The sequence below is a fragment of the Xyrauchen texanus genome, chromosome 11, assembly GCF_025860055.1.
Source record: "Xyrauchen texanus isolate HMW12.3.18 chromosome 11, RBS_HiC_50CHRs, whole genome shotgun sequence".
Taxonomy (NCBI): domain Eukaryota; kingdom Metazoa; phylum Chordata; class Actinopteri; order Cypriniformes; family Catostomidae; genus Xyrauchen; species Xyrauchen texanus.
In genome coordinates, this window is record NC_068286.1 from 37,498,843 (window position 1) to 37,526,138 (window position 27,296).

Sequence of the window (27,296 nt, forward strand, 5' to 3'; positions counted from 1 at the left end):
GAGTTAATTGCACATTTCCTAACTACTAATATTGGCCATAAAATTAGCCAGAGTAAAAAAAAAATACTAAAAGTTTACACTTTTAAGGATGCAGGGGGGAATTCAATTAAAAATTTAATGCGTCTGGTAAAGGTGCTGTTTATTTGCGTGTTCTGTCTGTGCTGTTTTAGTGCCTGGTTCACTATGCAGATCACGCAATACCACAAATGCATCCACAAAATCTTTGCTGAACACAATTTGCACAGCATTCTTATGAGTCAGTTGATGTATAGCGCACTGGGTAGGAGGATAGAGCAGAACACTGTAATCTGGCCCACACTGGCTGGACTGTACAGCATCAGTCCACTACATTAATCCAGACACCTGAATCATCTCTTTGACATGCTAAATGTGCACTTAATTACACTGCACATCTGGATATATGGCAGCTTATAATGCTCTTCTCCAACATTTAATACATTTCTGCTGCCATGATCGATAGACAATTTACACCAACATCTTAAAGTCAGTTTACCTGCTTTCCTTGGGCGGTAATTCCGCAATGTTAATTGTGTCGAGCAAACAGCACTGAGTTTTGAAAAAAGCTCAATCTACAATAAACCTAATTTACATAGTATTTACAAGTAATCAGCTGCTTAAACTAGATTGCAGGTGGTTAGTGTGTAAGATGCACATTTTTGTGCTGAAATAACACACTAAAAAGTGGCGCAACTTTTTAGTGAATTCTCCCCACAGTGTTTATACTAGGACATTAGGACAGAGTAAAGCTGTAGCATTTACAAACATGAAGCTCTGTTGCTCTCGCAAACTCACATGTATAACACAGAAAAAAGCCAAATTAACAGTCATTTGGACAGCCTGATGGTTTTTAAAGCCAAGAGTTGAGTTACTGTGGTGATACACAGTATCATTATGCAATATGATTTTCTCCTTGTAAAGATCAGCATTTGAGTGTAACTTTCATTGAAAAGAGAGCAATTAATGAGATAATGAAGAGGAAAATCCAAGTGTATGACAAATAGAAAAAGAAAACAGCAGTGGATGAGAATGACAATTCACACAGATAGGAACAGAGAATGCAGATATATGTGGGAGAGTGTTACTGAGTGTTTGGTGGTTGTGTTATGATGTGAAATAGACAATTTACAAAACAGACATGCATGAGGGATGTTTTTCAGATTGATGAGAAAGGAATTCATGCAAATTTTGAATCATAAAATCCAGAAAGGGATGACTATTCCATAATTTATAAGCTATTCCAAATCCAGCATGAACAGGCACCAAAGAGCATCATCCTGGACCATGACAGTATTTAGAATCAGACTACATCCTTTCCATCTCTCCAGTCTGGAGTTTGAAATACGCATACGTCACCATCTAGGGCCCATAAACACAAAATCTAAAACAAAAACTAGAAAGTAAGAGAGATAGTTTAAGGCACTTTAAGAGTTCTGAAATTTCTCATTCTTACTCAGACTAATGAGAAGATGAAGGATGCCCCCACATGCCAAGTCTGAGAGCTGCCCTGCCCCTTCACATGAGAACCATGCTCCCCTCTTCTCCACTCAAGAACTAGGTGAAGCATTCTCTAATTTCTCCATTGGCTGTACATGCAATTGTCATGCAAACTCTAGGATTCTGCAGAGCACTGCAGAACCCTTGTCCGCATTTCAGCTCGACAAGGGGTTTTGAATTAAAAATGAGGGAAAAAATTAATGCAGTCACATAATAGAATAATGCCCTATGCAAAGTGTGATTGGCCAGTGCCATCTCACCTTGTAGAATCCAAATAAAGAGTCTGTGATGACTTTTTATGGTGGTTATACAATGACAAATTGAAATAAGTGTCACATGCAGGCTGCCAAAATGACCCTCGAACCTGTTTATGTGTGCATTTGGATTGACAATGTTCACAAGATAGCTAAAACTGTGCTAAAAGCTAACAAAGTTTGCCAGTTCAAAATGAACCTCTGATAAGTGCCAAATGCAAGTGAAAATTAGAAAATGTTGTTGAATGTGACATTCTGTTTTTGTTTTATCAAACATTCTGGCTATTCTGAAAAACTTAGAGAAAACATATGGTTAAGTCTGTTATGCCAAGTATGGCACATGTTTTCAGGAACAGCCAAGTCAAGATTAATACATTGTGTGTGACTTAAAAAGACCACTGCACTAAATAACGATCTAGAGACGATGAGGTTTGTGTATGTGTGCTTGTGTAAATGTGCTTGTGCACTTACTGACGGTGGGGGGGATTCTCTGCCAATGAGTGGCGTGTTCTCGCATCGAGGGGTCTGAAAGTTAGCATTCTGGCTCCTGCGTCACAAACGAGACACCAGTTACTCCGACTCCCTCTTTTTGGGAGGGATTTCCACACCGCATGGCAATCCATGATGCACTAAACTTTACAAAGCTAATAGAAAGCTTTGAACTGCAGGCTAAGTGTATGCGCAAAGCCATTGAGTGATACGACTATGCACGATCTAGATTCACATCTACTATATAAGTATCAGAGGAACATGATAGATATCGTCTGTCTAACTTATCACCAATTACAGAGAAAAACACTAGGGCTGCACAATTAATTTAAAAAGGCAATTACAGTTAGGGCTGCTGCAATTAACTAACTAATTGTGAAAAGTGTCAATTACAGCACAATTAAAAAAATAATCATTATAATCAGCATTACAATTATGGCTTCCACAATTACCTAATCGTTCAAATTGTTAATGACAGGACATTTAATCAAATATAATAATACTCGTGATTACAATTACTGCTGATGCAATTAACTAATAGTAAAAAGGTGTCATTTTGGGCACAATTAATCGGGGATATTATGGCTGCTACAATTAGTCATTAAAAGTGTCAATTACAGTATTCCATTCAGGTCTACTCCCATAGCATGAAAATTTTCTATTTACAACATATTACATACGAATTACCAACATACCTATTACAGAGTAAAATGCGAAAAAAACGTTATTGCAATTACGGCTGCTGCAGTTAACCAATCATTAAAAGTGTCAATTACAGCACAATTAATCAACCAAAAACATAATTGCAATTACAATTATGGCTGCCGCAATTAACTAATCGTGAAAAATGTCAATACAGAATTTTATTTTGGTCTACTTCCATTGCATGGAAATGTTCTATTTACAATATGTTCCTTGTAGCTGCTGAGCATAATCAATTACAGACACATCTGTTGAGCACTGCAATGGCAAATCAGAGAAGTTTAAATTAGTCTATAGGTCAACATTAATGACAACTGGTCCTAACATTTTAGATACAATTGCTAATTGTTCTGCTTCTGTTTTTCCGCATGCCTTTATGTCTTGCGCTCTAGCCTTTCAAAGTATACTCATTTGACCGTGAGTCCATAAGGACAGTCTCTTTGCCATCCTCCTCCTTCGACTGACTGCTCAGACAGTTCGCTTGTCTATAAAAACTGGGCTGTACATGGACAATATGCACGCATTACACTGATAACGAAATTTGCACTATGCACATAACCGAAGTAAACTTTGGAGCTTTGTTAATTATTATCAAAAAGGAGCATTCTAGTAGTTCTAGTATTTTGCACTGCAAATAAACCTTAAATCACAGTGGCGCCATATTTAATTTTTGACATGAATAAAAACGTGGCTGTGAGCAGACTCTTCAACACTATCCTCTGTATGAGGCTCCTAGATACATCTGGGAAAGATGTTTTGTTTTTTCAGTGTTTTCAATGTTTCAAACAATAGTACAACCCCTTGATCTCTCACAGCCTCATTGTCAATCCCAACAAAAATTAAATATGGCCCTACTGTGAATGAGGTCTATAGGGCCAATGTGTAGTTGGCCATGTTTGCATTGCCTTGATTGATGTTGAAAACAGCAATACATTAATTCATAAACACAAATCAAATTTTTTTCATAGATCTCCTATGCAAAAAGGAGTATTTTAATGTAAATTCTATTAATAAAAATAAATCTCAATTACAACATCTAGGGAATCTAATCTAATCAAATATTTTTCTCATAATCGTGCAGCCCTATGAAACACATTGCACAAGCTTAATAATCTGCTTTATCCTTCCCATGACATCAATATATTTGCTTCTATATGCCGTTTAGTGATTCTATATGTAATAACAGTAATTAGTAATACCCATGCAGTCTTAACATGTTATATCACACTGATCTGAAACCTGTAAATACAGCAAAGCCCATGCAGTAATCTATGCTAGGGAGCCTAATCTACAGGACCTGTGATCCAGATTTGCAATACCAGTTACGGTCTGTTAGATCCAGCCCATGCATTAGGATGATTTTAGCGTGGCTACACTCACATGTACTCAGTGACTGGTGCGTTGCTGACAGTGTGTGCCGCAGCGGGGAGGCTAGCCTCGCTGCCGTAGGTGCTGCTGCCACAGCTGTACAGGCTAGGCATGTGCACGCGGTACAGGTTATCGTGCGGCGCTCGTGGGCCGAGCGTGGCCGAAGTCTCTTCACCATCCTCCTCCTCCGACCTTCAAATATATTAGCACAGGTCAAACACGTGCCCCTTGGTCAGAGAGGAGGGCAAAAGGTCTATCCTTGCACTTTTTGAGGACCTCTTTAAAACCATTCAAACGTTTTAATGCCAAAACTAATTTCACTGTAAACTGTACAGGCAAAATTACATCTTTCATGCAGTTGTTTTTCCAGCTTTATCTCTCTAGGTTCACATACTGTAATAATACATTTATTTTGAGAGTTCACTCAAACTTTATCCATATCCCTCAGGCCCTCTCTCAGATCTTAAAGGCTCTTTTAGTTCGCCCAAAGCTAACAAATTTGGTCATATTTTACTCACCTTGTTGTTGTTGTTCCAAAACCATGTTCAAAGTGGCCCGCATTCACACGGATGTCAAGATTTTCACTGAGTAATTATCTACATTTCTGGTTGTTTATCACCAAAACCTATTACATGAACACCTTTCATGATACTTTTGGGTCCTTATTTGAGCTTTATAGTGAGTCGCTATCAACCGACATTTTATTGAAAAAACGGGCCGCAATATTCAATAAAACATTGCCCTTTTGACGTTCAGTCATAGGGGTTTGAAACAATATGAGTGTGAGTAAATTACAACAGAAAAGATTGGGTATTTTGGGGTGAACTATTCCTTAAAAACATCTAGCAAGCCTTATAGAGTTCCCGCCTTTTGAAATTTTCAACATTTTAGATTAAAAATAATCTTCAAACATAATGTAAGTTGATTTTAGGCACTGAGTATTGCATGTTTTACATGCAATCAGATCCAATTTCTTTTTCAATATATTTGCAGTACTCAGGCTCATAACACTTACTGAAAATTAAGTTGAACAAATACAATTTTCTCTATACCTTAGTTACCAAAAATTGTGGGCATTCATAAATATTGGGTAAAATTTCAGTAATAATTATAATAACTGTAAAGTTAAATTAAAATAGTTGTATACGTTTTTCTCCAAGAATCATTTTAGGCTCCACTGATTGTTCCCTGGGAAATCGAATGTACATTAGCCAATTTCAATATTATGGAAAATGTGTAATTGTAGTAAGCCCTATTGAATGCTTGTGGTTAAACTAACTGTAGAAAATAGCTTATCTGCCCTCTGACCGCAAAACCCCAAAAGACTCATTATTTAAATATGAGTAGATTCCAAACTAATCCAAATGATTTTTTTTTAGAATAGGTGTAAAGTTGGCAAAGAAAAAAAAGCTTTTGGCCATTTCAGAAAGAGGCATCTCCATTTTAGTTTGTCTCCGATTTTCTATGTATTCCATGTATTACCTAGAGGGCAATGAAAAAAACAGGTCAAATCAATTCTAATGCTTCAGAAGTAAAATTGCTATTCAGAAGCACTAAAAATAATCTCAAAAACGGCTGTGGACTGCAAGTCCAATGTCCAAAGTTACCACTGAACGTTCTCTTAGTGATTGGAGCCATGCAACAACTTAATAAACAACCACCATGAATCAGATTTTAAACATAAAGAGGGGAAAATAACATATCTCAAAGAAAAGGAATAAAAAAGAAAAAGTGGATCTGTGAAGGTGTAGATTTGGATTCCACTTGATCAAAATATTTTGTTTATATGTGAGGATCGAACTCTGATCAAGAAATGAACAAACACTTTACAAACCAGATTCCACTTTTCCCAGTGTTATATCCAAGCAAATTACCACTTTTGGTTTAGATCACCAACATTTTTTAATTATGATGACAAAAGCATCGCATATGCATCTGATGGCCTCACTTGCAGTTTCAAAACAGTCCAAAAGGTAGGCAGCATCTTCCACAGCAACCAGTCTACATTTGCACAGAATTTGGAATAGTGCCTCTTTGTTCTTTCCATTTGCATGGAAACATATTCACTAACACACACACAACCACACTGAGAGGATGCTATACTGTGAGTCAAATAACAATTAGCTCCCGTGAAACTCCTTTCAAACTGACTATAGTACTTTATGATGCCATCCTTGAATGGTAAACCATTTCTGCTTTTATGCTCGTCTTTGAGGTTCACTTTAGTGCACAAAAGAGTGAATGTGTCATCATATAAAGGGGAGTTTCTCTACAGGGCAGTGGTTTTTCCAAATCTATGATCCAAAGAGGAATGAATGACAAGACAACAGAAGCAACAAATGGTTATGAGAGGTGATTAATATGAGAACATAAGGTGCTGATGTGAAATGAAAAGCATAAATACACATGACAGAGACTGCCAGTCAATTCTCTGTCTGTGAATTAAAAGACATTTGCTAACCTTTCTTAATCTAAATGAAAACTACTGGTCTTGTGTCGAAATTACTGAACTATTTATAGGTGGTGGCTTCATGAGTTTGGGTGTATTGCAAAAATTGTACTGTGCCCCCCCACCCCCGTTCTCTTACCTTTTGCTCTGCCAGGTGTGAGGCACGCTGCAAACGATGGAGCTAAACATTAGTGCAGTGACGAACGAGAAGAAGACCAGATAAATGAGCCCCTCGACTCCATCATAACACAATCCGGTCAGAGCCTGCACATAGTCCTGTGAGACAGAAATATTATATCGCATAAACAGTTTATTCTTGCTTGAGTTGTTAAAATGAGGTAAATAGAAAATATATCTCTGCAACCCTATTTTAATTGGGAAGCCATAACAAACATACAAGAAAGTATATAAAGGACTATCAATACAATAAAATGAGTAAATGTTTGAAATTTGCTTCTAAATGTATTAAATATATATTAATATATGTATACTTATATTAAACTAAATAAACTAATACGTACCTTTAACTTTGGGAGAACTATATACAGTTGAATCCATAAGCGTACATACCTTAGCCAAATACATTTAAACTCTTAGGTCAGTTAGGATCAGTACTTTATTTTAAGAATGTGAAATGTCAGAATAACAGTAGAGAGAAAGATTTATTTAAGCTTTTATTTCTTTCATCACATTCCCAGTGGGTCAGAGGTTTACATAAACTTTTTTAGCATTTGGTAGCATTGCCTTTAAATTGTTTAACTTGGGTCAAACTTTTCTCACAATAAGTTGCTGGAATTTTGGCCCATTCTTCCAGACAGAACTGGTGTAACTGAGTCAGGTTTGAAGGCCTCCTTACTCGCACATGCTTTTTCAGTTCTGCCTACAATCAAATTGAGGTCAGGGCTTTGTGATGGCCACTCCAATACCTTGAATTTGTTGTCCTTAAGCCATTTTGCTACAACTTTGGAGGTATGCTTGGGGTCATTGTCCATTTGGAAGACCCATTTGCGACTGATCTTTAACTTCCTGGCTGATGTCTTGAGATGTTGCTTCAATATATCCATATAATTTTCCTTCCTCATGATGCCCCATCTATTTTGTGAAGTGCACCAGTCCCTCCTGCAGCAAAGCACCCCCCACAACATGATGCTGCCAGCCCCATGCTTCACGGTTAGGTTGGCCTTCTTTGGCTTGCAAGCCTCACCCTTTTTCCTCCAAACATAATGATGGTCATTATGGCCAAACAGTAACATTTTTGTTTCATCAGACTTGAGGACATTTCTCCAAAAGATTTGGAGCAGTGGCTTCTTCCTTGCCGAGCAGCCTTTCAGTTTATGTCAATATAGGACTCGTTTTTACTGTGGATATAGATAGTTGTCTACCTGTTTCCTCCTGCATCTTCGCAAGGTACTTTGCTGTTGTTCTGGGATTGATTTGCACTTTTTGCACCAAACTACGTTCATCTCTAGGAGACAGAATGAGTCTCCCTCCTGAGTGGTATAATGGCTGTTGGTCCCATGGTGTTTATTCTTGAGAACTACTGTTTGTACAGATGAACGTGGTACCTTCAGGCATTTGGAAATTTTACCCAAGGATGAACCAGACTTGTGGAGGTCCACAATTGTTTTTTCAGAGGTCTTGGCTGATTTCTTTGATTTTCCCATGATGTCAAACGAAGAGGCACTGAGTTTTAAGGTAAGACTTAAAATACATCCACAGGTCCGCCTCCAGTTGACTCCAATTAGCCTATCGGAAGCTAATTGTCTAATTGCCAAAAGGCTTGACATAATTTTCTGGAATTTTCCAAGCTGCTTAAAGGGACAGTGAACTTAGTGTATGTAAACGTCTGACCCACTGGAATTGTGATAAAGTGAAACAATCTGTCTGTAAACATTTGTTGGAAAAATCACTTGTCATGCACAAAATAGATGTCCTAAACAACATGCCAAAACAATTTTTGCTAATATGAAATCTGTGGAGTGGTTAAAAAAATTTATGACTTAAACTTAAGTGTATGTAAACTTCTGACTTATAACTGTATAAATAAAACATTATTAAATATTAACACTTAACAATAAGATTATTTTTGTTAAAATTTGTTTAAGTATTAGGTTTAATGAAGTAACAAGGAATAATTACTTTTTTCAGCATTTATTCATCTTGGTTAATGTTGAAGTATACTTTTAACATAAAATGTTTTGGTGTATGTTGAAATGAATGATAACCAAGATTAAAAAGTGCTGTAAAACAATTTTTCATTGTTAGATCATGTGAAATATTGCATTATCTGTGAAATATTAACAAATACAACCTTACTGCAAACTCCATTAACACAGTTTAACACAATCATACCATGTGTAGGCTCCGACAATCGACCAGGGCAGTGAGATGATGAAGGCTGACCTCAGTGGAGTTTAACACTGCTTGCATCTCCTCCAGGTTACTCTGAAAATAAGTCCATAGAGAGACAAAGAATGCAAACAGATAAACCTCCACATGTGACCACACTTAATCATAATCTAAAAAACACCTTCAAAAACTCACACCTTTGTCTTGGGGAATTCTCTGATAGCTGAACGAAGGAGCTCAGAAACATCATCCTGCATCTCCACAAGGGCTTTGTGGCTGCCAGAGAGTTTCTGCAAATTAAAATAAAAATGTATAATTAATTGTATACATTAAAAAGAGAGAGAGCGCATGAGAGACAGAGACAGAAATTAAATAACTACCTGCTGAAATGGGTTGGTCTGTCCCATGCTGCACTTCAGATAATACTGCAGTATATCTAACACACATAAATAAGATACACACACAATATATCACGCACATCAAATAAATAATAACAGTAAGACTTTACCATAAGGATGTATTCATTAACATTAGTTAACTGCCTGTCAATCATTATAACAAATAAATAAATTGATCAATTGTCACACATTATACATACATTTCTGCATATACATGGTGAAATTATTTATTTTTCACATATCCCAGCTAAGCGGATGGTTACAATGTCAAATATTCTAAATGACATTAACCCTTCAATATCCTTCAAAAAGGGATTAAAAGGAAAAGTTCACACAAAATGAAAATTCTCTCATGATTTACTAACCCTACTGGCATCCCAGATGTGTATGACTTTCTTTATTCTACAGAACACAGAGACCAGAACACAGAGACCTGCTCTGTAGGTCCTCACAATACAAGTGAATAGATGCCAACATTTTGAAGCTCCAAATTCCACATAAAGGGAGCATAAAAGTAATCCATATGACTCCAGTGGTTAAATGTATGTCTACAGACACAATATGATAGGTGAGGGTGGGAAACATATACATTTTTAAGTCATTTTTTTTATCATAGATTCTCCCCCCTGCCCAGTAGGGGGTGATATGCACAAAGAATGTGAATCACCAAAAACAGAAGGAGAATGTTAATATTGATCTGTTTTTCAGCCACACCTATCATATCACTTCTGAAGATATGGATTTAACCACCACAGAAATATGGAGAACGTTTATGTGCCCTTATGTGGATTTTGGCGCTTCAACATTTTGGCACCCATTCACTTGCATTGTAAGGACCTAAAGGGCTGAGAAATTATTCTTAAAATCTTTGTTTGTGTTCAGCAGATAAAAGAAACACAAACACATCTGGGATGGCATGAAGGTGAGTAAATGATAAGAGAATTTTCATTTTTGGGTGAACTAACCCTTTAATGCCATATTCAGACTCATAATTGTTGTCAGTTGACAGACAGTTAGAATGGCAAAATCATTTACAGCACTTATAATTAGCTTTGTTTTTTTTGTTTTTTCTTTTCATTTTTACATTCAAAGTTGTATAAATTAACATGAGGTAATGAATTATATAGTTTTCTGGCATATTACAGCTTTCACCTTAGTCTTTGTATGAACTTGGTTAAACTGGTCCATAACACCTTCCTTTTTATAACTTTGTTCATAAATACAAGTCATTGTTTATTTAGTATTGGCATGTTTAGATCAAACCTGAGGAGAATGTCATAGTGTTTCAGGCTGAAAAATGTATGTTAAATTGCAGAAAATCTGTGAAAAAGTCCAAAACGGGTCAATATAACCCGCAATCACCAGGGAGGGCTAAAGGTGAATGTTGTTTCTAAGTCACAGATTTGCAAAAGTAAACACATTTATACTGTAATTGTCTCTGCATTTTACAGTTAGCTGGAATAGAAGAACATATTTAAATAAAACAAAAAAAAATACAAACTTCAGTTTAAGTAATTTCCGTAACACATTATATTTAAAACTGTGTTGTAAACACTCACTGCATACATCATTCCTCTCAAACTGATACAAATCACTGAGACCCACTAGTTCATTATTTACTAAGCCAGCTAGCTGAAACTACAGACAATGCCAACCAGCATCATGATTTGTAAGATATCAGGTGTCTTTATGAGTGTATGTGTGAGTATGAGTGTTTGTGAGTATGTGTGTGTGAGATTGAGACAGCACTACAGAAATCTAAGAGAATAAAATCGGTTATTACTGTGTTCCTGTGCTAGAAAAAGAGAAAAAAGAGAGCAAGAATGAGAGGCAGCAGTGGGAATGACCTTGGCACAGGTTTAATGATTAATCAACCTCAAGCTCTGAACCATCACACTCACAGCAGGAGAGGATGGATAGAGTGAGTGATTTTAGACAAGTGTCCATCAGTTTTAAAATGAAGTTATTAAAAGAGAAGGGGATTAGGATGTGCTTAAAAAGGTATGAATCATGAAATGTCACTCTAAAAATTATTCATTCTACTAGTTTATGGGTAGGAATAAAAGACATAAATTACATATTAGTGATTGACAGATATATGGCAAGACATTCAATATTTTGCTATTTTATGGAGATCCGCTGACAACAGTGACTGACTGGCTAATTAACAGAAGTGTTACAGTTTTCAATGCTGACAGCCATAAGAGTCGTTCACACTGAACATATTTTTGTGTCTGTCTGTGCTCTTTTTCCATAGTTTTTCTACACAGACATGGGCTAGACATACGTCTTTGACCAATGTGCCTGGTTGAGCTGTTCTTCAGCATCTTGCGCAGGAGCACCAAATTTTTTAGATGCCTTGTCAGGTAAAAAAGAACATAAACTTATAAAAATGAGTCTCCTGCATTCTCTTTTGTGTTGTTGTTGCATAGAGCTTTTTTTAGTGCGAATAGAAAGTGCGGACTGAACTTATAAGAAGTGCAACAAATGGAACAGAACGCAGGTGTGTCTAGAATTGCTTTTAAAAGTTGAAGATCTTGTAACTTGTCACAACATTATTTGTAAGCTCCTGTGTGAGATGCTGAAAATGCATTCTGTTTGAACGGTTCCTTACTTGTGGATAATGCGCAGTATTTGTATTCAACTATTTTTGAGTGAATTTGAACAAATGTATACATTTATAATTTCAGTTATTTTGCATATCTTTCATTCACTATCACATTTTGTCTTGTTAAGGCAATTGGTCACCCTGCTCTCTAGATATCGGCATCGGCCATTGAAAAACTAGGTTGATCACTATAAAATGATTTAATTGTTTATAGGCATACACTATTAAAAGTGATAACTTACAATTGTTACCTTAAGGAGCTATTTATACCTAACCCTCAAAATTAAAGTAAAATAAAAATAAATTGTTGGTGTAACCTAATGTATTTAAGCTGATTCAGTAATGTTGAATCCTATTTTTGCCTTTTTTCATTTGATTTTGGAATCAAATCAGTTAATATATATAATTCATCACATGAAGCACATTTTTAGGTTAATATTTTTTCTTTGAGTGTACCAATATGCAGGCAGAGACAACACATTCACAAAGGTAAATAAATGTACAGGCTCAATGACCTGCAGACATCCCCTTCATGAGTTAAGAGCGTGTGTTTAAGACACTTTTCTCCAGTCTACTGGACACACACAGATAAAATGGAGATTGAGAGAGTGAAAAGCTTTGCACACAGCAGTAAAATGTATGCACATGTGAGTTTGAATGAGTTTTTGTGTTGTGTAGGGGCTAAAAGGCTCATGAATCGTATTCCCTGTGGAAACTAATTAGCAATGACATTCAGGTCTGACCAGAGAAGCCAAAAACTGAGAGCAGGATGCAAAACCTGCTTTGTACACAAACACCCTTTTAGGAAAGCCTCCTTTGCATAGCAATGCTCAAGAACAGTTTAAGTGAATGAGTAACTGTGTGTGAGCATGCAATTATCTTTTTTTTGGGAGGGGGTAGTATTGTTTGTTAGTGTTCTTTTTATTCTTCTTCTGTATATGGTTCTTTTGGCACCGTTCATGGGAAAATTATTACATTTTGCACACATGTAGAGGACAGTCTGAAGTGATACCATAGCAAATTTGGAGTCTTTATTTCAAACCCTCTAGCAACCACCAACAGTCCAAAATTGACAGTGTTTCGGTGCAGTGCCCCTTATGGGTCAGGAGATATAAAATGGCTATTTTTATTTTTGTTTGTCCGAAAATCACGAAACTTGTCTCTTTACATTCAGTACCGAGTCGAACAATACCCAATTTTTACATGTCAGCCATTTTTTTTATTATTTTCTATTTTCTCCCCAATTTGGGATGCCCAATTCCCAATGTGCTATAAGTCCTTGTGGTGGCATAGTGACTCGCCTCAATCTGGGTGCCGGAGGACAAATCTCAGTTGCCTCCAAGTCTGAGACCATCAACCCACGCATCTTATGATGTGGCTTGTCGAGCGTGTTACCGTGGAGACATAACACGTGTGGAGGCTTCATGCCATCCACCGCGGCATCCACACACAACTCACCATGCGCCCCACCGAGAGTGAACCAAATTATAGCGACCAAGAGGAGGTTACCCCATAAGACTCTACCCTCCCTAGCAACCGGACCATTTTGGTTGCTTAGGAGACCTGACTAGAGTCACTCAGCATGCCCTGGATTCGAACTCGCAACTCCAGGGGTGGTAGTCAGCCTCAATACTCGCTGAGCTACCCAGGCTCCCTGGCGTCGGCCATTTTGAATTGTTCATAAAATGCTGTACTTTATGAACGCTTTGGCCTATTGTTACAAAATGTTGCTTGTGTCATAAGCACCATGCTTTGAAGCGGTCAAAGAAAGTTTGGTTTGGCGCCACCTAGTGGCCAAAAAATGAAATAATATACATTTGTGAGCTTATAACTTTTAATGGCACTGGTTTATTTTTACAAGACTGGTCTCATTATGTTCCTGAGGACTTGCAGAGTGCAACAATACCACATTTGCAATAGTTTGCCTTATGGCATGTTGCCATTTTAAAATTAGTTCCAATACTACTTAAGCGAATTGCTTCTAGGCCGTTTGTCCGATCAGAACGAAATAACCAGTAGAAGAGCTGTAAGCAAGTTCTATGATATAGAGAGGAACATGGCAAAATTTTTATTCTAAGGGCCAAAAACAACACAATGATTTTAAAAGTTGTCTCCACTTTTACGTAAATGGAAATAACTCTTAAACGGAATGAGATATTTTCACCAAATTTGACACATTTGTATAAGAGCTCAATCTGAGAACACATAGAAAATGTTGCAGGGCTTGGCCTCTTGGTGGCACTATAACAGGAAACAACGTGAAAGTGGCTGTAACTATGGATCATTGGTCCAAATTACTTTATTGCATGCAGTGTCTTTGTGGGATTTGCCATCATTGACCATGAGGACAGTCACACATATATATATATATATATACGAACATGGCCGCCAATGGCCAATCATCAACGAATTTGATGGTGAGCACACCAAACAAGGCTATATCTTGCTTGTGCTTTGGCCTATTATGAAACTTGGTGCATGTGATAGCTATCATACCCTGATGGTACCTGAGCAGTTTCGGAACAGTGCCACCTATTAGTCAAAAGTATTAAAAATAGATTTCATTGCTCATAACTACTTAATAGTGTTGCCTAAAATTATGAATAATCTGGCCTATAATCGAATAATTTGGCCTATGTTCATGAAACTGGTCTCATCCAGTTTCTTGTGTTACGATTGTGACAATGATGTCATATTTCCCATGGTCGGTCCCATTACCTGTCCACCATTTTGAATTTCATTGAAATCGTACTTTTTCCTAATGCATTCTATAGCAATCATCTGATCTGGACTTGAATCATGCTTCTTTGTTTGCTCAAGCTGTCAATGATGGGCTTGACCCCGGTATTGCTGCTTGCAGAGCATGGCTGCCATTGACTGCCAACATGGCCAGTTCAGCTATTTGACAAGGTTAACAAAAGCCGATCGGAATGAAATGCGGTGGACATATTTGACTCTTTGCCAGAGAGGTTTTTTCAAAATGTGACAATTAAATTGGCCACCGGTTGATGCCGTTACATTTTACGTGTGTGTTAATGGTTTTGTATAGTGCAGTGTTTCACAAAATCACAAGTAATTCATATCTTATGATAGCTGTCCTCATTTTGAGCAACTTTGCCTCAAAAACCATTGGTGTCAGTCAAATAATTTGTGAAATATTTGAGATTACATGAAGCAAACTAGTCCTAGGCCATTCATCAGACCTTTACCAAATATGGCCTATGTCATCATTACACCATGCATAAAAAAAGTTATCAAAACCTTTTTCATAGACCAAACAGTTCTCCTATAATGCAACAACAAATATAATGCCAAGATGCCAAAAAAAATCTGAGGCTATATCTTTTCAACACTTTTGTTAATCGACATGAAACTTTATATTGTGCCAATATAACCATCGCCTGAGAATACCATATAAATTTGGTCGCAATACCACATATTGGTCAAAAGTTAAATGAAATTCTGTTACATTATAAGTAATTCGGTTCATGGATTTTAAACTGCTTTGAATATAGCAAAGCATATATACGAATATATCGGCAGTCACATTTTCTTCCATTGGTCTGTTTGGCCCCCATTGTAGCTATATTTATTATTATAATTATAATAATTGTATTTAAGCAATATCTCACAAGCAAGAGTACTGTATGTACTGAATAGAAGCTTCATTCATCAATGTTTTCATTTATAAGGTGATGCTCTGTTGTACAGCATTTTATTTGAAGAAATACAACCAATGTTGTGTTTTAGATTATGCTGTGAGAAACGTTAAGGAAGCACTTCATTTGATTAAAAATGCAATGGTATGTAAAAAAAGTAACCTCTATTTTTATTTGATTAAAGTTTCATGAATTAATATGATTAGACAATTTTGATAATGAAATGGAATTGGTCCTACTTAAAAAAAACTTGAAGCAATGTTTACGTAATTGAAAAATGCAATTGTTTTAATTTATTATTTGCTTTGTTAGATTTAACTTTGTTAAATAGGCTTGTGTTCAATAGTATTTTACCTATTTTTTTGTTGTCTCGAAACTGGTATAGAGAATCGTGAAATTTTAGTGGTATTGGTACATACTAGCGAAATTTGGTTTTGTTGCAATCCTAGTCCTAGAAACTATGTATATTTAATGTTTCTGGACAGGCCTCATTCACTTTGATTTTAAGTATCTTACTGTAAGCAGTTTTTGCTTTAATTTTAAATAAACAAAGGAAGATTCTGAATTATTTTTGTGGTATTCAACCTTATGCCACAAATGCTATTGATTAATCTTAATGCATATTATATCTGAAACATTCCTTTAAGTTTAAAATTCAAATATTAAGATAATTATAGATCTAAACAGTAGCAGTTTAGTCAATATGTGGTATCTGTTTGAGAAAGCACACCTTGGTTGATTACAGCATTCTCACGTGTTACTTTGGTGATGTAGGAGTCAGGGGCAACACAGAAATCACTGGCAGTCTATGGGGGGAAAAAAACAATACATGAGACAGAGCTACAATGTCATGCTGAGCTTTATATATTGGCTTGAAGGTGGAGAAAAATCAAAGGTGCTTTAGTGAAGTGACTCACCACAGCAACAGAAAACTCCAATCCAAGTGAACCCCAGCTAATCACCAGTGTCAGCACACCCAGCAAACAAACACTGCAGGAGAGAAATACAACAAAATATATATTTATAACTTGAATAATAATAATAATATATATGATAATTTTAATGATTATATATTAAATCATAAATTTATACATTTAATAATAATAATAATAATGATTATAATTTTTTATTATTATTAATGTTATTATTATTATAGTGATCTCTGAGCAATACAATTTTCTTCTGGGAGGCCTAATATTTTTAGAGACTAAAAAGTAATTAATATGAACAATATAAAAACGTATTTCTGTGTCAGAGGCATTGATCTGAATTCTAAATTGGCTACCATCATTTTAAGAGGTTGTCAAGTCAAAAAAGAATGTCTTATGTTTTAAATTGATCTTTTAATTCAATGTACAGGGACTTTTTATTAAGGAAATTAGAAATTTTATGCTGAATTTACCCAGTTTTTCAAACAGCTGAACGTGAGATTGACCATAATGACATGCATCACTCTAGAGTTCTAAATGTTTCTGTGTCTTTATGGATATTTTCTGGATGGTTTCTTTCAAACGTGTTTAGGGTTAAGCTCATGGTGAGTAACCCAGTTAGTAAACATCTCTGGAGTTTCAAACCACCTCCCACTGACCAAATGTGCTTCTAGATACACATGCACACATATAAGCCCGCAACACTAATATAAACACAAACAAACACTTATGCAGAAGACATGTTTAATTGCAACAGGAGTGAGAATGTGCATCAGAGTGAATCAAAGGGGGATCTTCACCCTTCCTTGTAGACTAAATAGATTTTATTTTAATTTAATCCTTCTCTTCTCTGCCAGCTCCTCTCGCTGATTTGTACGCTCGCTCTCCATTTCTAAAGCCTTCTAGAGAATTGATCTCAATTTTGCATAGATACAGGCTAAAAATAGGCATTTTCACACAACAGTTTAAGCCTGAAATTTTAAACTCAGGTAGAGGACTTTAACCTGCAGCAAGTTCTGCAATGCACCAGGATTGAGAAATTTGGAAACCTTTCATTAGCAAGGATATCTCTCTCAACCTTTCTCACCAAGCTTGCATTTCAAGAAGCATGAGATAATCTTGCACTTTTTTTCATTGTCTTTCATAATACTTTGATATTTAGTTAATGTGATCGTCAGAAACAATTACTGGTGTGTTGGAGACGTAACACATCGAACAGTGGTGTTTGTGTGCAGGCAAACAAAAACAATGTTCAAGAAAACCTTTGAATTTTTCTTGTGCTCACCTGATTAAGATGCTTTTAGAGTTGCGTATGAGACCAACCAAAACGAGCAGGCAGATTATCACATCGAAGAGCAGCAGGCCCAGATAACCCAGCCACCTTCAAAACACACATACACATCTCTTAGAGGTGTCCATTGCTTTCTTAAAACTTTATATTGCTTTTCCATTCAATGAAAGTAAAAGGTAATTGGGATTGTCATGCTGCCTAACATCTTGTGTAATCAATGGAAGAAAGTCATACACGTTTGAAATAAAATGAGGGTAAATAAATTATGATAGGTTTCTAAAATAAATGTTTAAAATAATATATATATATATATATATATATATATATATATATATATACACACACACACATACATATACACATACACACTGCCAAAATGTTTGAATAATGTACAGATTTTGCTGTTTCGGAAGGAAAAAAACTTTAATTCACCAAAGTGGCATTGAACTGATCACAAAGTATAGTCAGGACATTACTGATGTAAAAAACAGTCTATTTGAAAAATTGATCAGATCATTGTTGATCAGATCTAGACAGGCCCCATTTCCAGCAGCCACTCCACCACCTTATCCTAGAGTAATCATGCTAAAGTGCTAATTTGGTACTAGAAAATCACTTGCCATTATATCAAACACTGCTGAAAGCTATTTGGTTTGTTAAATGAAGCTTAATATTGTCTTTGTGTTTGTTTTTGAGTTGACACAGTATGCAATAGTCTGGCATGTCAAAAATGGGTTTCTCTGGCTTTCTCTAGAAACTTAGTCAATCATTGTTTTGATGAATTAAGGCTATGCAATACTTGAAATAGCCAAAAAACTGAAGATTTCATACAAAGGTGTAACTACAGTCTTCAAAGACAAAGGACAACTGGCTCTAACAAGGACAGAAAGAGATGTGGAAGGCCAGATGTACACCTAAACAAGAGGATAAGTACATCAGAGACTCTAGTTTGAGAAATAGATGACTCGCATGTCCTCAGCTGACAGTTTCAGTGAATTCTACCCGCTCAACACCAGTTTCATGTACAACTTATGGGAAGAATTGCAAAGAAAAAGACACTTTTGAAAAAAGAAAAGACATGGAAAAAACAAAAAGAAAAGGTTAGAGTGGGCAAAGAAACAGAGATATTGGACAACAGATAATTGTAAAAGAGTGTAATGGATCTTAACCGCATTGAGCTTTTGTGGGATCAGCTAGAATGTAAGGTGCGTGAGAAGTGCCCGACAAGACAGCCACATCTATGGCAAGTGCTACAGGAAGCATGGGTTGAAATGTCACCTCAATAAAACTCAATTTTATTTATAGAGCGCTTTCAAAAATCACACTGGGTACCAAAGTGCTGAACATGGAGTTACAAAAAATAAAATCACATACATACAGCTTAAGAATGCAACAAGCATTTAAAACCAACAAAGACAGGGTAAGATAAATTGACATAGTACAATGTATAATGCATTCAATTAAAAGCAAGGGAAAATAAATACGTTTTTAAAGCGCCCTCGAAAGACACAAGAGACGGAGATGATTTCATGACCAACGGAAGCTCGTTCAAAAGTCTAGGGGCTGCCACCGCAAAAGCTCTATCACCTTGAGTTTTAAGGTGACATCAAGGGACCGACAGACACAGCTGATCACCTGAGTATCTGGACAAACTGACAGCTAGAATGCCAAGGATCTGCAAAGCTGTCATTGCTGCACATGGAGGAATTTTTAATGAGAACTCATTGAAGTAGTTTAAGAAGTTCTAAAATGTTTTTTCAAATTGTAATAATAATTTTTCACGTTATTAATGTCCTGACTTTACATTGTGATCAGTTAAATGCCACTTTGGTGAATAAAAGTACCAAATGTCTTTCCATAAGATCAAAATCTGTACATTATTCCAAACATTTGGCCTCCAGTGTATATATATATATATAAACCATCACTAGTACTGGAGCATTACTTTTAAAAATTGAAGCCTAAGCGATAATTCTCTCAGGAGGACTCGTAGTAGCATTACATCATTCATTCATTCAATTCCGGCATATTATCCAATCATGATCTAGCCCAGGGGCATTCAATTAGTGCGGTCTCTAGGTAGTCAGTATAGCTATGAAATGACATAAGGAATGCTCATTTTTTGAAAGTGAAGACCTACTTGTACTTTGCCAAGTTGGCAGTAATAGTACTTTGTAAAAGAAAAAACAAAGTCAAAACAATTCAAACATTTCAATGAATTCATCAATCGAGAGCACTTTGTTATAAATATTAAAAGATAAAATCAACTGTTCATTTTGAAACTGAATGACAACAGTCCAGTATTTGTGTTTATTTTTTAAAGATATTTAATATATTTTTATATATTTAATATATTTTTAGATAATCAAGGGGCATAGGAGGCCTTGTGACTATTAAGGAAATACATTGTTTGGGCGTTCAGGTGTATCCCCTGAGAAAAAAGTTTGAAAATGTAAAAGTCTCAATGGACCTGTATCAGCAGGGTTAAAATGGGAAAGGAGGAGGTGGGAACCCGACGAACCATCAAAGTAATATTTAATTTAAGCAAAATGGCTTAACCTGTTGATACGCACCCCTTTTTTGAGCACAAACCATGAAAATGACATACCTGAACTTAAATGGTTGTATTTACTGGACCCTTTGGAGTATGGACACAGTTGTAGTCTTTTTGAAAGAAGAAACTTTGGGTTTTATTTACCAAGTTAGAGTTAATATACACTCACCTAAAGGATTATTAGGAACACCTGTTCAATTTCTCATTAATGCAATTATCTAATCAACCAATCACATGGCAGTTGCTTCAATGCATTTAGGGGTGTGGTCCTGGTCAAGACAATCTCCTGAACTCCAATCTGAATGTCAGAATGGGAAAGAAAGGTGATTTAAGCAATTTTGAGCGTGGCATGGTTGTTGGTGCCAGACGGGCCGGTCTGAGTATTTCACAATCTGCTCAGTTACTGGGATTTTCACGCACAACCATTTCTAGGGTTTACAAAGAATGGTGTGAAAAGGGAAAAACATCCAGTATGCGGCAGTCCTGTGGGCGAAAATGCCTTGTTGATGCTAGAGGTCAGAGGAGAATGGGCCGACTGATTCAAGCTGATAGAAGAGCAACTTTGCCTGAAATAACCACTCGTTACAACCGAGGTATGCAGCAAAGCATTTGTGAAGCCACAACACGCACAACCTTGAGGCTACAAAAGCAGAAGACCCCACCGGGTACCACTCATCTCCACTACAAATAGGAAAAAAGAGGCTACAATTTGCAAGAGCTCACCAAAATTGGACAGTTGAAGACTGGAAAAATGTTGCCTGGTCTGATGAGTCTCGATTTCTGTTGAGACAGAATTTGGCGTAAACAGAATGAGAACATGGATCCATCATGCCTTGTTACCACTGTGCAGGCTGGTGGTGGTGGTGTAATTGTGTGGGGGATGTTTTCATGGCACACTTTAGGCCCCTTAGTGTCAATTGGGCATCGTTTAAATGCCACGGCCTACCTGAGCATTGTTTCTGACCATGTCCATCCCTTTATGGCCACCATGTACCCATCCTCTGATAGCTACTTCCAGCAGGATAATGCACCATGTCACAAAGCTCGAATCATTTCAAATTGGTTTCTTGAACATGACAATGAGTTCACTGTACAAAAATGGCCCCCACAGTCACCAGATCTCAACCCAATAGAGCATCTTTGGGATGTGGTGGAACGGGAGCTTCGTGCCCTGGATGTGCATCCCACAAATCTCCATCAACTGCAAGTTGCTATCCTATCAATATGGGCCAACATTTCTAAAGAATGCTTTCAGCACCTTGTTGAATCAATGCCACGTAGAATTAAGGCAGTTCTGAAGGCGAAAGGGGGTCAAACACAGTATTAGTATGGTGTTCCTAATAATCCTTTAGGTGAGTGTATGTTGTTATTTTTTAAAGTTAGAGAAGCTGAAGTTTATAGTAAATGGAAATATTTTGTGCTGAACATGTTTTTATAATCTAAAAAAACAATAATAAAAGTGCCAAGACAACCCAGCAATACAATGTTCTCAAAGCCACAAGTCTAAAGAAGTCATGATTCAAATTTGAAGATGATCTAACAAAAAATGAGGTTCCTGCAAGCTTTTTTCCTGCAGGGTATAAATGTTCTGTAAAGAGAGAAGTATTCGAGGATACAGCGCTGAATGATCAGTGCTATCTACGCCCAAGTGCTTGCGCTGTACACAGCTCTGTTGTTTTGTCGCACGGATCACTTGAAGTATAGAAACGGTGAGATGGGGCAGCAACAGTCAAAATGTCTCGCAGTCTGCTAACTGGTGTCCGCTGATCTAGCTTATGCCTTCTAAGGTCTCACAGCTGTCTCTCATTGCTCATTACGCCGCATTGTTTTCACCCACCACCACTCCAACACCACCAGTTTAGGTCCTGTCCTGTAAGGTGTAAGTTCCTCTCCCTTGCCGTCATCGCTTTCCTGCAGGATCTGATGGTTTGAGTGAGAATCCTGGCCCTGTACCATAGGACCGGTCTCACACCAAGAGAAACGAATCTATCACTAAATCATGTTATTTCATACTATTGAGTCCTTAATATGTAGGCTTTACTCAAATACTTTGTTTATCAAAAACCTAAATGAAGTGAGTTAACCTAACTTAAATTTAAATCTATTAAAATATCTCTATTGACTCTTGCAGCTTGTTATCAACAAACACGTCAGCATATTTGTCTACTACTTGATTTATTTTATGTTGAAATAGATTTAATTTTACTTAATTTCAAAATGTACTCTTCCAATTCTGTCCCATGGAAAGCATGCTGGGAACTTTAAATTCCCTGTTAGGTTTTAGTAATACACCGATGCAACAAAACTTATACAAATAGTCCCAACACAATTGAATTAGGTACAGATTTAGATTTAAATTGAGACCAAATGATTATGTGTTGTGTTACATTAGCCAATTTTAATTAAGTTAATTGACCAAGCAGTAAAAATTATGTTGCGTCAGCACCATCTGTTTTTAGTCTGAATCCATTTGAAAATTTCATAGCAATGTGATCATATCACTTTTTTGATGACTGTGTTTTAATCTCAAAATGACTGTGTTTTATGCAAAATGGTCATGTTCTCATCACAAACATAAATGTATTACGTTGATTTTAAGTGCACTGGTTTAGTATTTTCAATAGAATCCCCTTTTTTCAGTGTGGTCAGGGCAACAAGAGGACAAGCATTTTTTAGTTAGTGATGGCCAAAAATTAAGTGAATATCCCTGAAAATTAATCTTGATAATTCATGATCAGATCCATGGTACTAAATTAAGTCACTCTTCATAGTTACCTGTACCAGTCAAACTGCTCAGTGGTAGATGCCAGATGATCCAGTGACAGATCTGTATTGCTCCAGAAAGGCACCTCCACCATCAGATTAATCAGGTCGTCCAGTTGGCCCTGCAGTTTCTGGACGATGGACAGGTAGTCTGTCTGTTTGGAGTACACAGTCTCCAGCTGCACCAAACCTTCTTGCAGGGTTTCATTCAGACTGCTGGTGCTCTCTGATACCTACAAACACACATACACACAAATGTTTTGGACTACATACACCAAATACAGTTTTATTTCTGACCCTTGAATCACAACAGCTTCACTTCTGGTGTGGACAGACAAATTGCTTGTTCTTGGAAACGTTCTGCATTGTGCTGGTTATGGCACAGTATTGTAATACCTGCATTAACTGATAATTTTACTTTAATAGTGTGCATACACTAATGTAGGTATCTGCGACCTCTCTGGCTCTTGTACAGTCTTGAACACCTGCTGAGGGATATTTCGATACACATAGAAGAATTTCTGGCCAAAGAACAAAACAATTAAACCCTAACCCTATGATAAACTAACATTTAACAGGAGTGTTTAGCTGGGGCAGTCAATTTAGTGGAGTATTTGGCCCGAGGAGTAGTTTATTCAGGGTAGAGGGATCAACAGGGGCAATGGACTCTCTAGCAACAGCAGTGAGGCATTCAGTATAGAAGGTGTAATGTTTAACTAAAGGAACAATTCGAGCAAAATTATAATTCTGTCATAATTTACTCTCATATCATTCCGAACATGCATGACTTTCTGTCTGACTGAAGCTTTCAAAAAAGGATGAAAACCATAAAAGTGAGTCTGAATCATTCTGAATCATCTGAAGCCATATGATAGTTTTGTGTGAGAAAATATCTAAATGTCATTATTTTCTGATAATCTTCCCCTCTATTTACCTGTAAACAGCTGCGACCGGATAATTTAGTTAGTGAGTTGAACGGATCACTCAGACCGGTTTCGTGAACTGGATGAACCGATTAATAAGAAAAACTCCCAATACAAAACATTTTGTGAATGTCTAGATTTTAGAACCAGGGTGAATGTCTAGATTTTCAGTGAATAAGACTTACATTCAGTCCCTATTTATTGTGACTGCTTGTAAAAGAGTCTTCAGTATTGCTCCATTTGTGTTTCATGAAATAAAGTCATATGGGTTTGGAACGATGAATAAGGGTGAGTAAATGATGACAGAATTAAAATTTAAGGTGAATTATCCCCTTAACATAGTGAGGTGTAGAAGGATATGTCAAGCAAATTAAGTGTATAATTAGTGCTGTAAAATTTCAAGCAGAAACTTGGTATAAAGTTTAGGACTGGCAACAGAAGGGCAGTATAGTGTTTTACTAGTTTTTTTGAACACTTGGATGGAGCAAGATGTTCTCAACTCAGAACAAACAGAAAGCTGAATGACTCACCAGTTTGTCGATGCCTGCCACTGTTTGGTTAGCATGCCGCAAGGAATATATCAGTCGTGTCATGCCATCGCAGGTTTCGCCATTTCCATAGAAACCAACTGCAATGCCAGCACTGTGGGAAAGTGATCAAAATTGGAATTAATTCTTGTGATAGTGACAGACTCTTTTATATATTGTAGGATATAAATGAACTCTCTCACATAAGAAAGGTCTTGAATATAAACCTCTAAAAGACACTGCAAATGATCAGGTTAGCAAAGCTGACTTGATTAAATCAACTAGTATTTGTTTTACAAGGGCATTGGAACACAGAACACAATTTCCTAGCATCAGTGAAACATTTTCTTGTAATAGATGCCTTACAGCAATCACATAATGTCATTTTAAAGGGATAGTACACACACTCCTTTTGTGTTCCACAGAAGAATAAAGTAATACATGTTTGGAATGACATGAGGGTGAGAAATGGAGTACAGAATTTTTAATGGTATTGTTTAAAGAGGGAATACAAGAAAATAAACTAAACAAAAATGGAACAGTAGGTAACACTTTCTATGAAGCCTGAATGCATTATAAGGGTGTTCTTAATGCATTATAATGCATTCATAAAGCCTCCCCCACAATATGCCTAATGCCTTATAATAAACAATCTTGTTACTTCAAAAATTCGAAGAATGCAAATAATTAACAATCCATAAATTACAGTGCAAGTGCCTAGCCTTTAGTAGAGCTGTTACTTTGTTAATTTTTGAGTGTTTCCTCTGAGACCAATGTTCATTATAATGTAAGCAAGTTTAAGCTGATAACCTTGTTACATAGGAAATAATGTTATGTGGTTTTGTTGATTTTATTAAATATTTTATTTTCTAAGTATTACAATAAAAATGTTCAAAGCAAATGTGTCTTTATAACCACCTTCGTTTTAAGGTTCGACAAAATCTGTCGACCGATCAAGTTTTTAGAATGCATTTGTAACTGTTTAAGGTTACCACTTGAAGCCTGTGGTCAACTAAGGAACAGCACCATGTTGTACCAACACAAAGAGGCACCAAAACACTTTCCCGGACTTTCGGTTTCATCGTACCACGTTGGTGGAATGACCTTCCCAACTCCATCAGTGTAGCGGACTCACTTTCTTTCTTAAATAAAACGTCTAAAAACACATCTTTTCCATGAGCACTTACCCAGTCACTAATTAAAAGTAAAAATAAATCTTGTTGCACTTTTATTTGTCTTGAATACGACTATTCTGATGCTAGTGAAACTTTGTAATGCAGTACTTTTCGTACCACTGTCTCCTTAAGATGATTCGCTTGGAATAAATGTAAAATGTAAGGATTACTATCATTGTGTGGTCATTTGGTCCTTTGGACAGTAATAACAGTAATACTTTGTGCAGACAAATTAACAGAAAGGTATTAATGTGACACAATAAGACATTCACTTCAGGCACATCTCAGAGCAGGTTTATTGTAAGAGACGTGTTTTATCTGATGTGGTGTGCATATTTTTCTGCATATGTTACCCTTTGCTTCTGTCACTCAAATACACAAAGATTTAGGCAGGAGAGCTCTTATAAGCTTAACAGTGTGTGAGACAGAGAGATATCAAGAGAGAGAGCGAGAGAGAGAAAGAGGTCAGGCTGTCATTCTTTGTTAAAATCAGGAGTCACGTGGCATACTGAGGCTTTCCCACCCTGTCCCAGAAACTCTCCCTTTGACAGCACTGACCACGATCACTTGCTTGTGGGTTTATCTGTTAGATTATGGGCACACACTTATAGTTCTGTTTAGATAGGAATAGAATAAATCTAACCAAACTGTTTATTAAAGTAAAATGAGAATGAAAATATGTACTTACTATTTGGGTTCATTAGACTATGCATTTTGCAATGGATTCAACTTTTCTTTTACTATTTTTTGGCATCCAGTCAACTTGAATATCACTGAAAATATTATTAAAATCATCGTAATATAATACTGAACAATACTGAAACATAATAATAATAATAATAATAATAATTATCACAATAATGGTTATTGTTTCTACATTAAGAAATGACAGAAATATATTACATTTGTAGGCCTTTTATAATAAATAATAATAACTACATTATTATTATTATTATTATTATTATTATACAAGTAATATTTCTCTAATAATTTCTTAACTTGTATGCGGCATTGCTATGGGATCTGGTTAAAACTGTTGAAAACTTCTGTTTGAAGTCAAGTTAACAATGGCCTTTTAATGAGCGCCTATTAATTCCAAATATGGTGAAATGCTCTCCTCTCCGGTCCACAAAAACATGGTGTCATAGGGTTGTTTTTGATTATCTCATCACATTAAATTCAGACTGCATGCTTACAACTTGGGCATCATTCTTTTGCTGTGGTGCTGGAGATTCAATAGTGGGGGAGAGCCACTGCTGAAAAGCAATGCAGGAAACACTGATGTATACCATAATACTGTATGATTACCACATGAATGTAGCTACCATAGACTTGTACTGACA

At 36.5% G+C, this 27,296-nt stretch overlaps 1 protein-coding gene across 1 annotated transcript in view; it reads right to left on the minus strand.

Annotated features, from left to right (window-relative positions):
* LOC127652183 (protein tweety homolog 3-like) overlaps positions 1 to 27,296 on the minus strand; it is a 57,008-nt gene that overhangs the window by 5,313 nt on the left and 24,399 nt on the right. Inside the window, exons 4-14 of the mRNA XM_052138256.1 lie at positions 24,782 to 24,893; positions 23,341 to 23,561; positions 18,006 to 18,101; positions 16,709 to 16,781; positions 16,522 to 16,597; positions 9,507 to 9,562; positions 9,324 to 9,416; positions 9,130 to 9,222; positions 6,917 to 7,053; positions 4,341 to 4,520; positions 2,241 to 2,316 (exon numbers count right to left, since the gene is read on the minus strand). Coding sequence (XP_051994216.1) covers positions 2,241 to 2,316; positions 4,341 to 4,520; positions 6,917 to 7,053; positions 9,130 to 9,222; positions 9,324 to 9,416; positions 9,507 to 9,562; positions 16,522 to 16,597; positions 16,709 to 16,781; positions 18,006 to 18,101; positions 23,341 to 23,561; positions 24,782 to 24,893 — 1,213 coding nt within the window. The remainder of the gene's footprint in view (positions 1 to 2,240; positions 2,317 to 4,340; positions 4,521 to 6,916; positions 7,054 to 9,129; positions 9,223 to 9,323; positions 9,417 to 9,506; positions 9,563 to 16,521; positions 16,598 to 16,708; positions 16,782 to 18,005; positions 18,102 to 23,340; positions 23,562 to 24,781; positions 24,894 to 27,296) is intronic.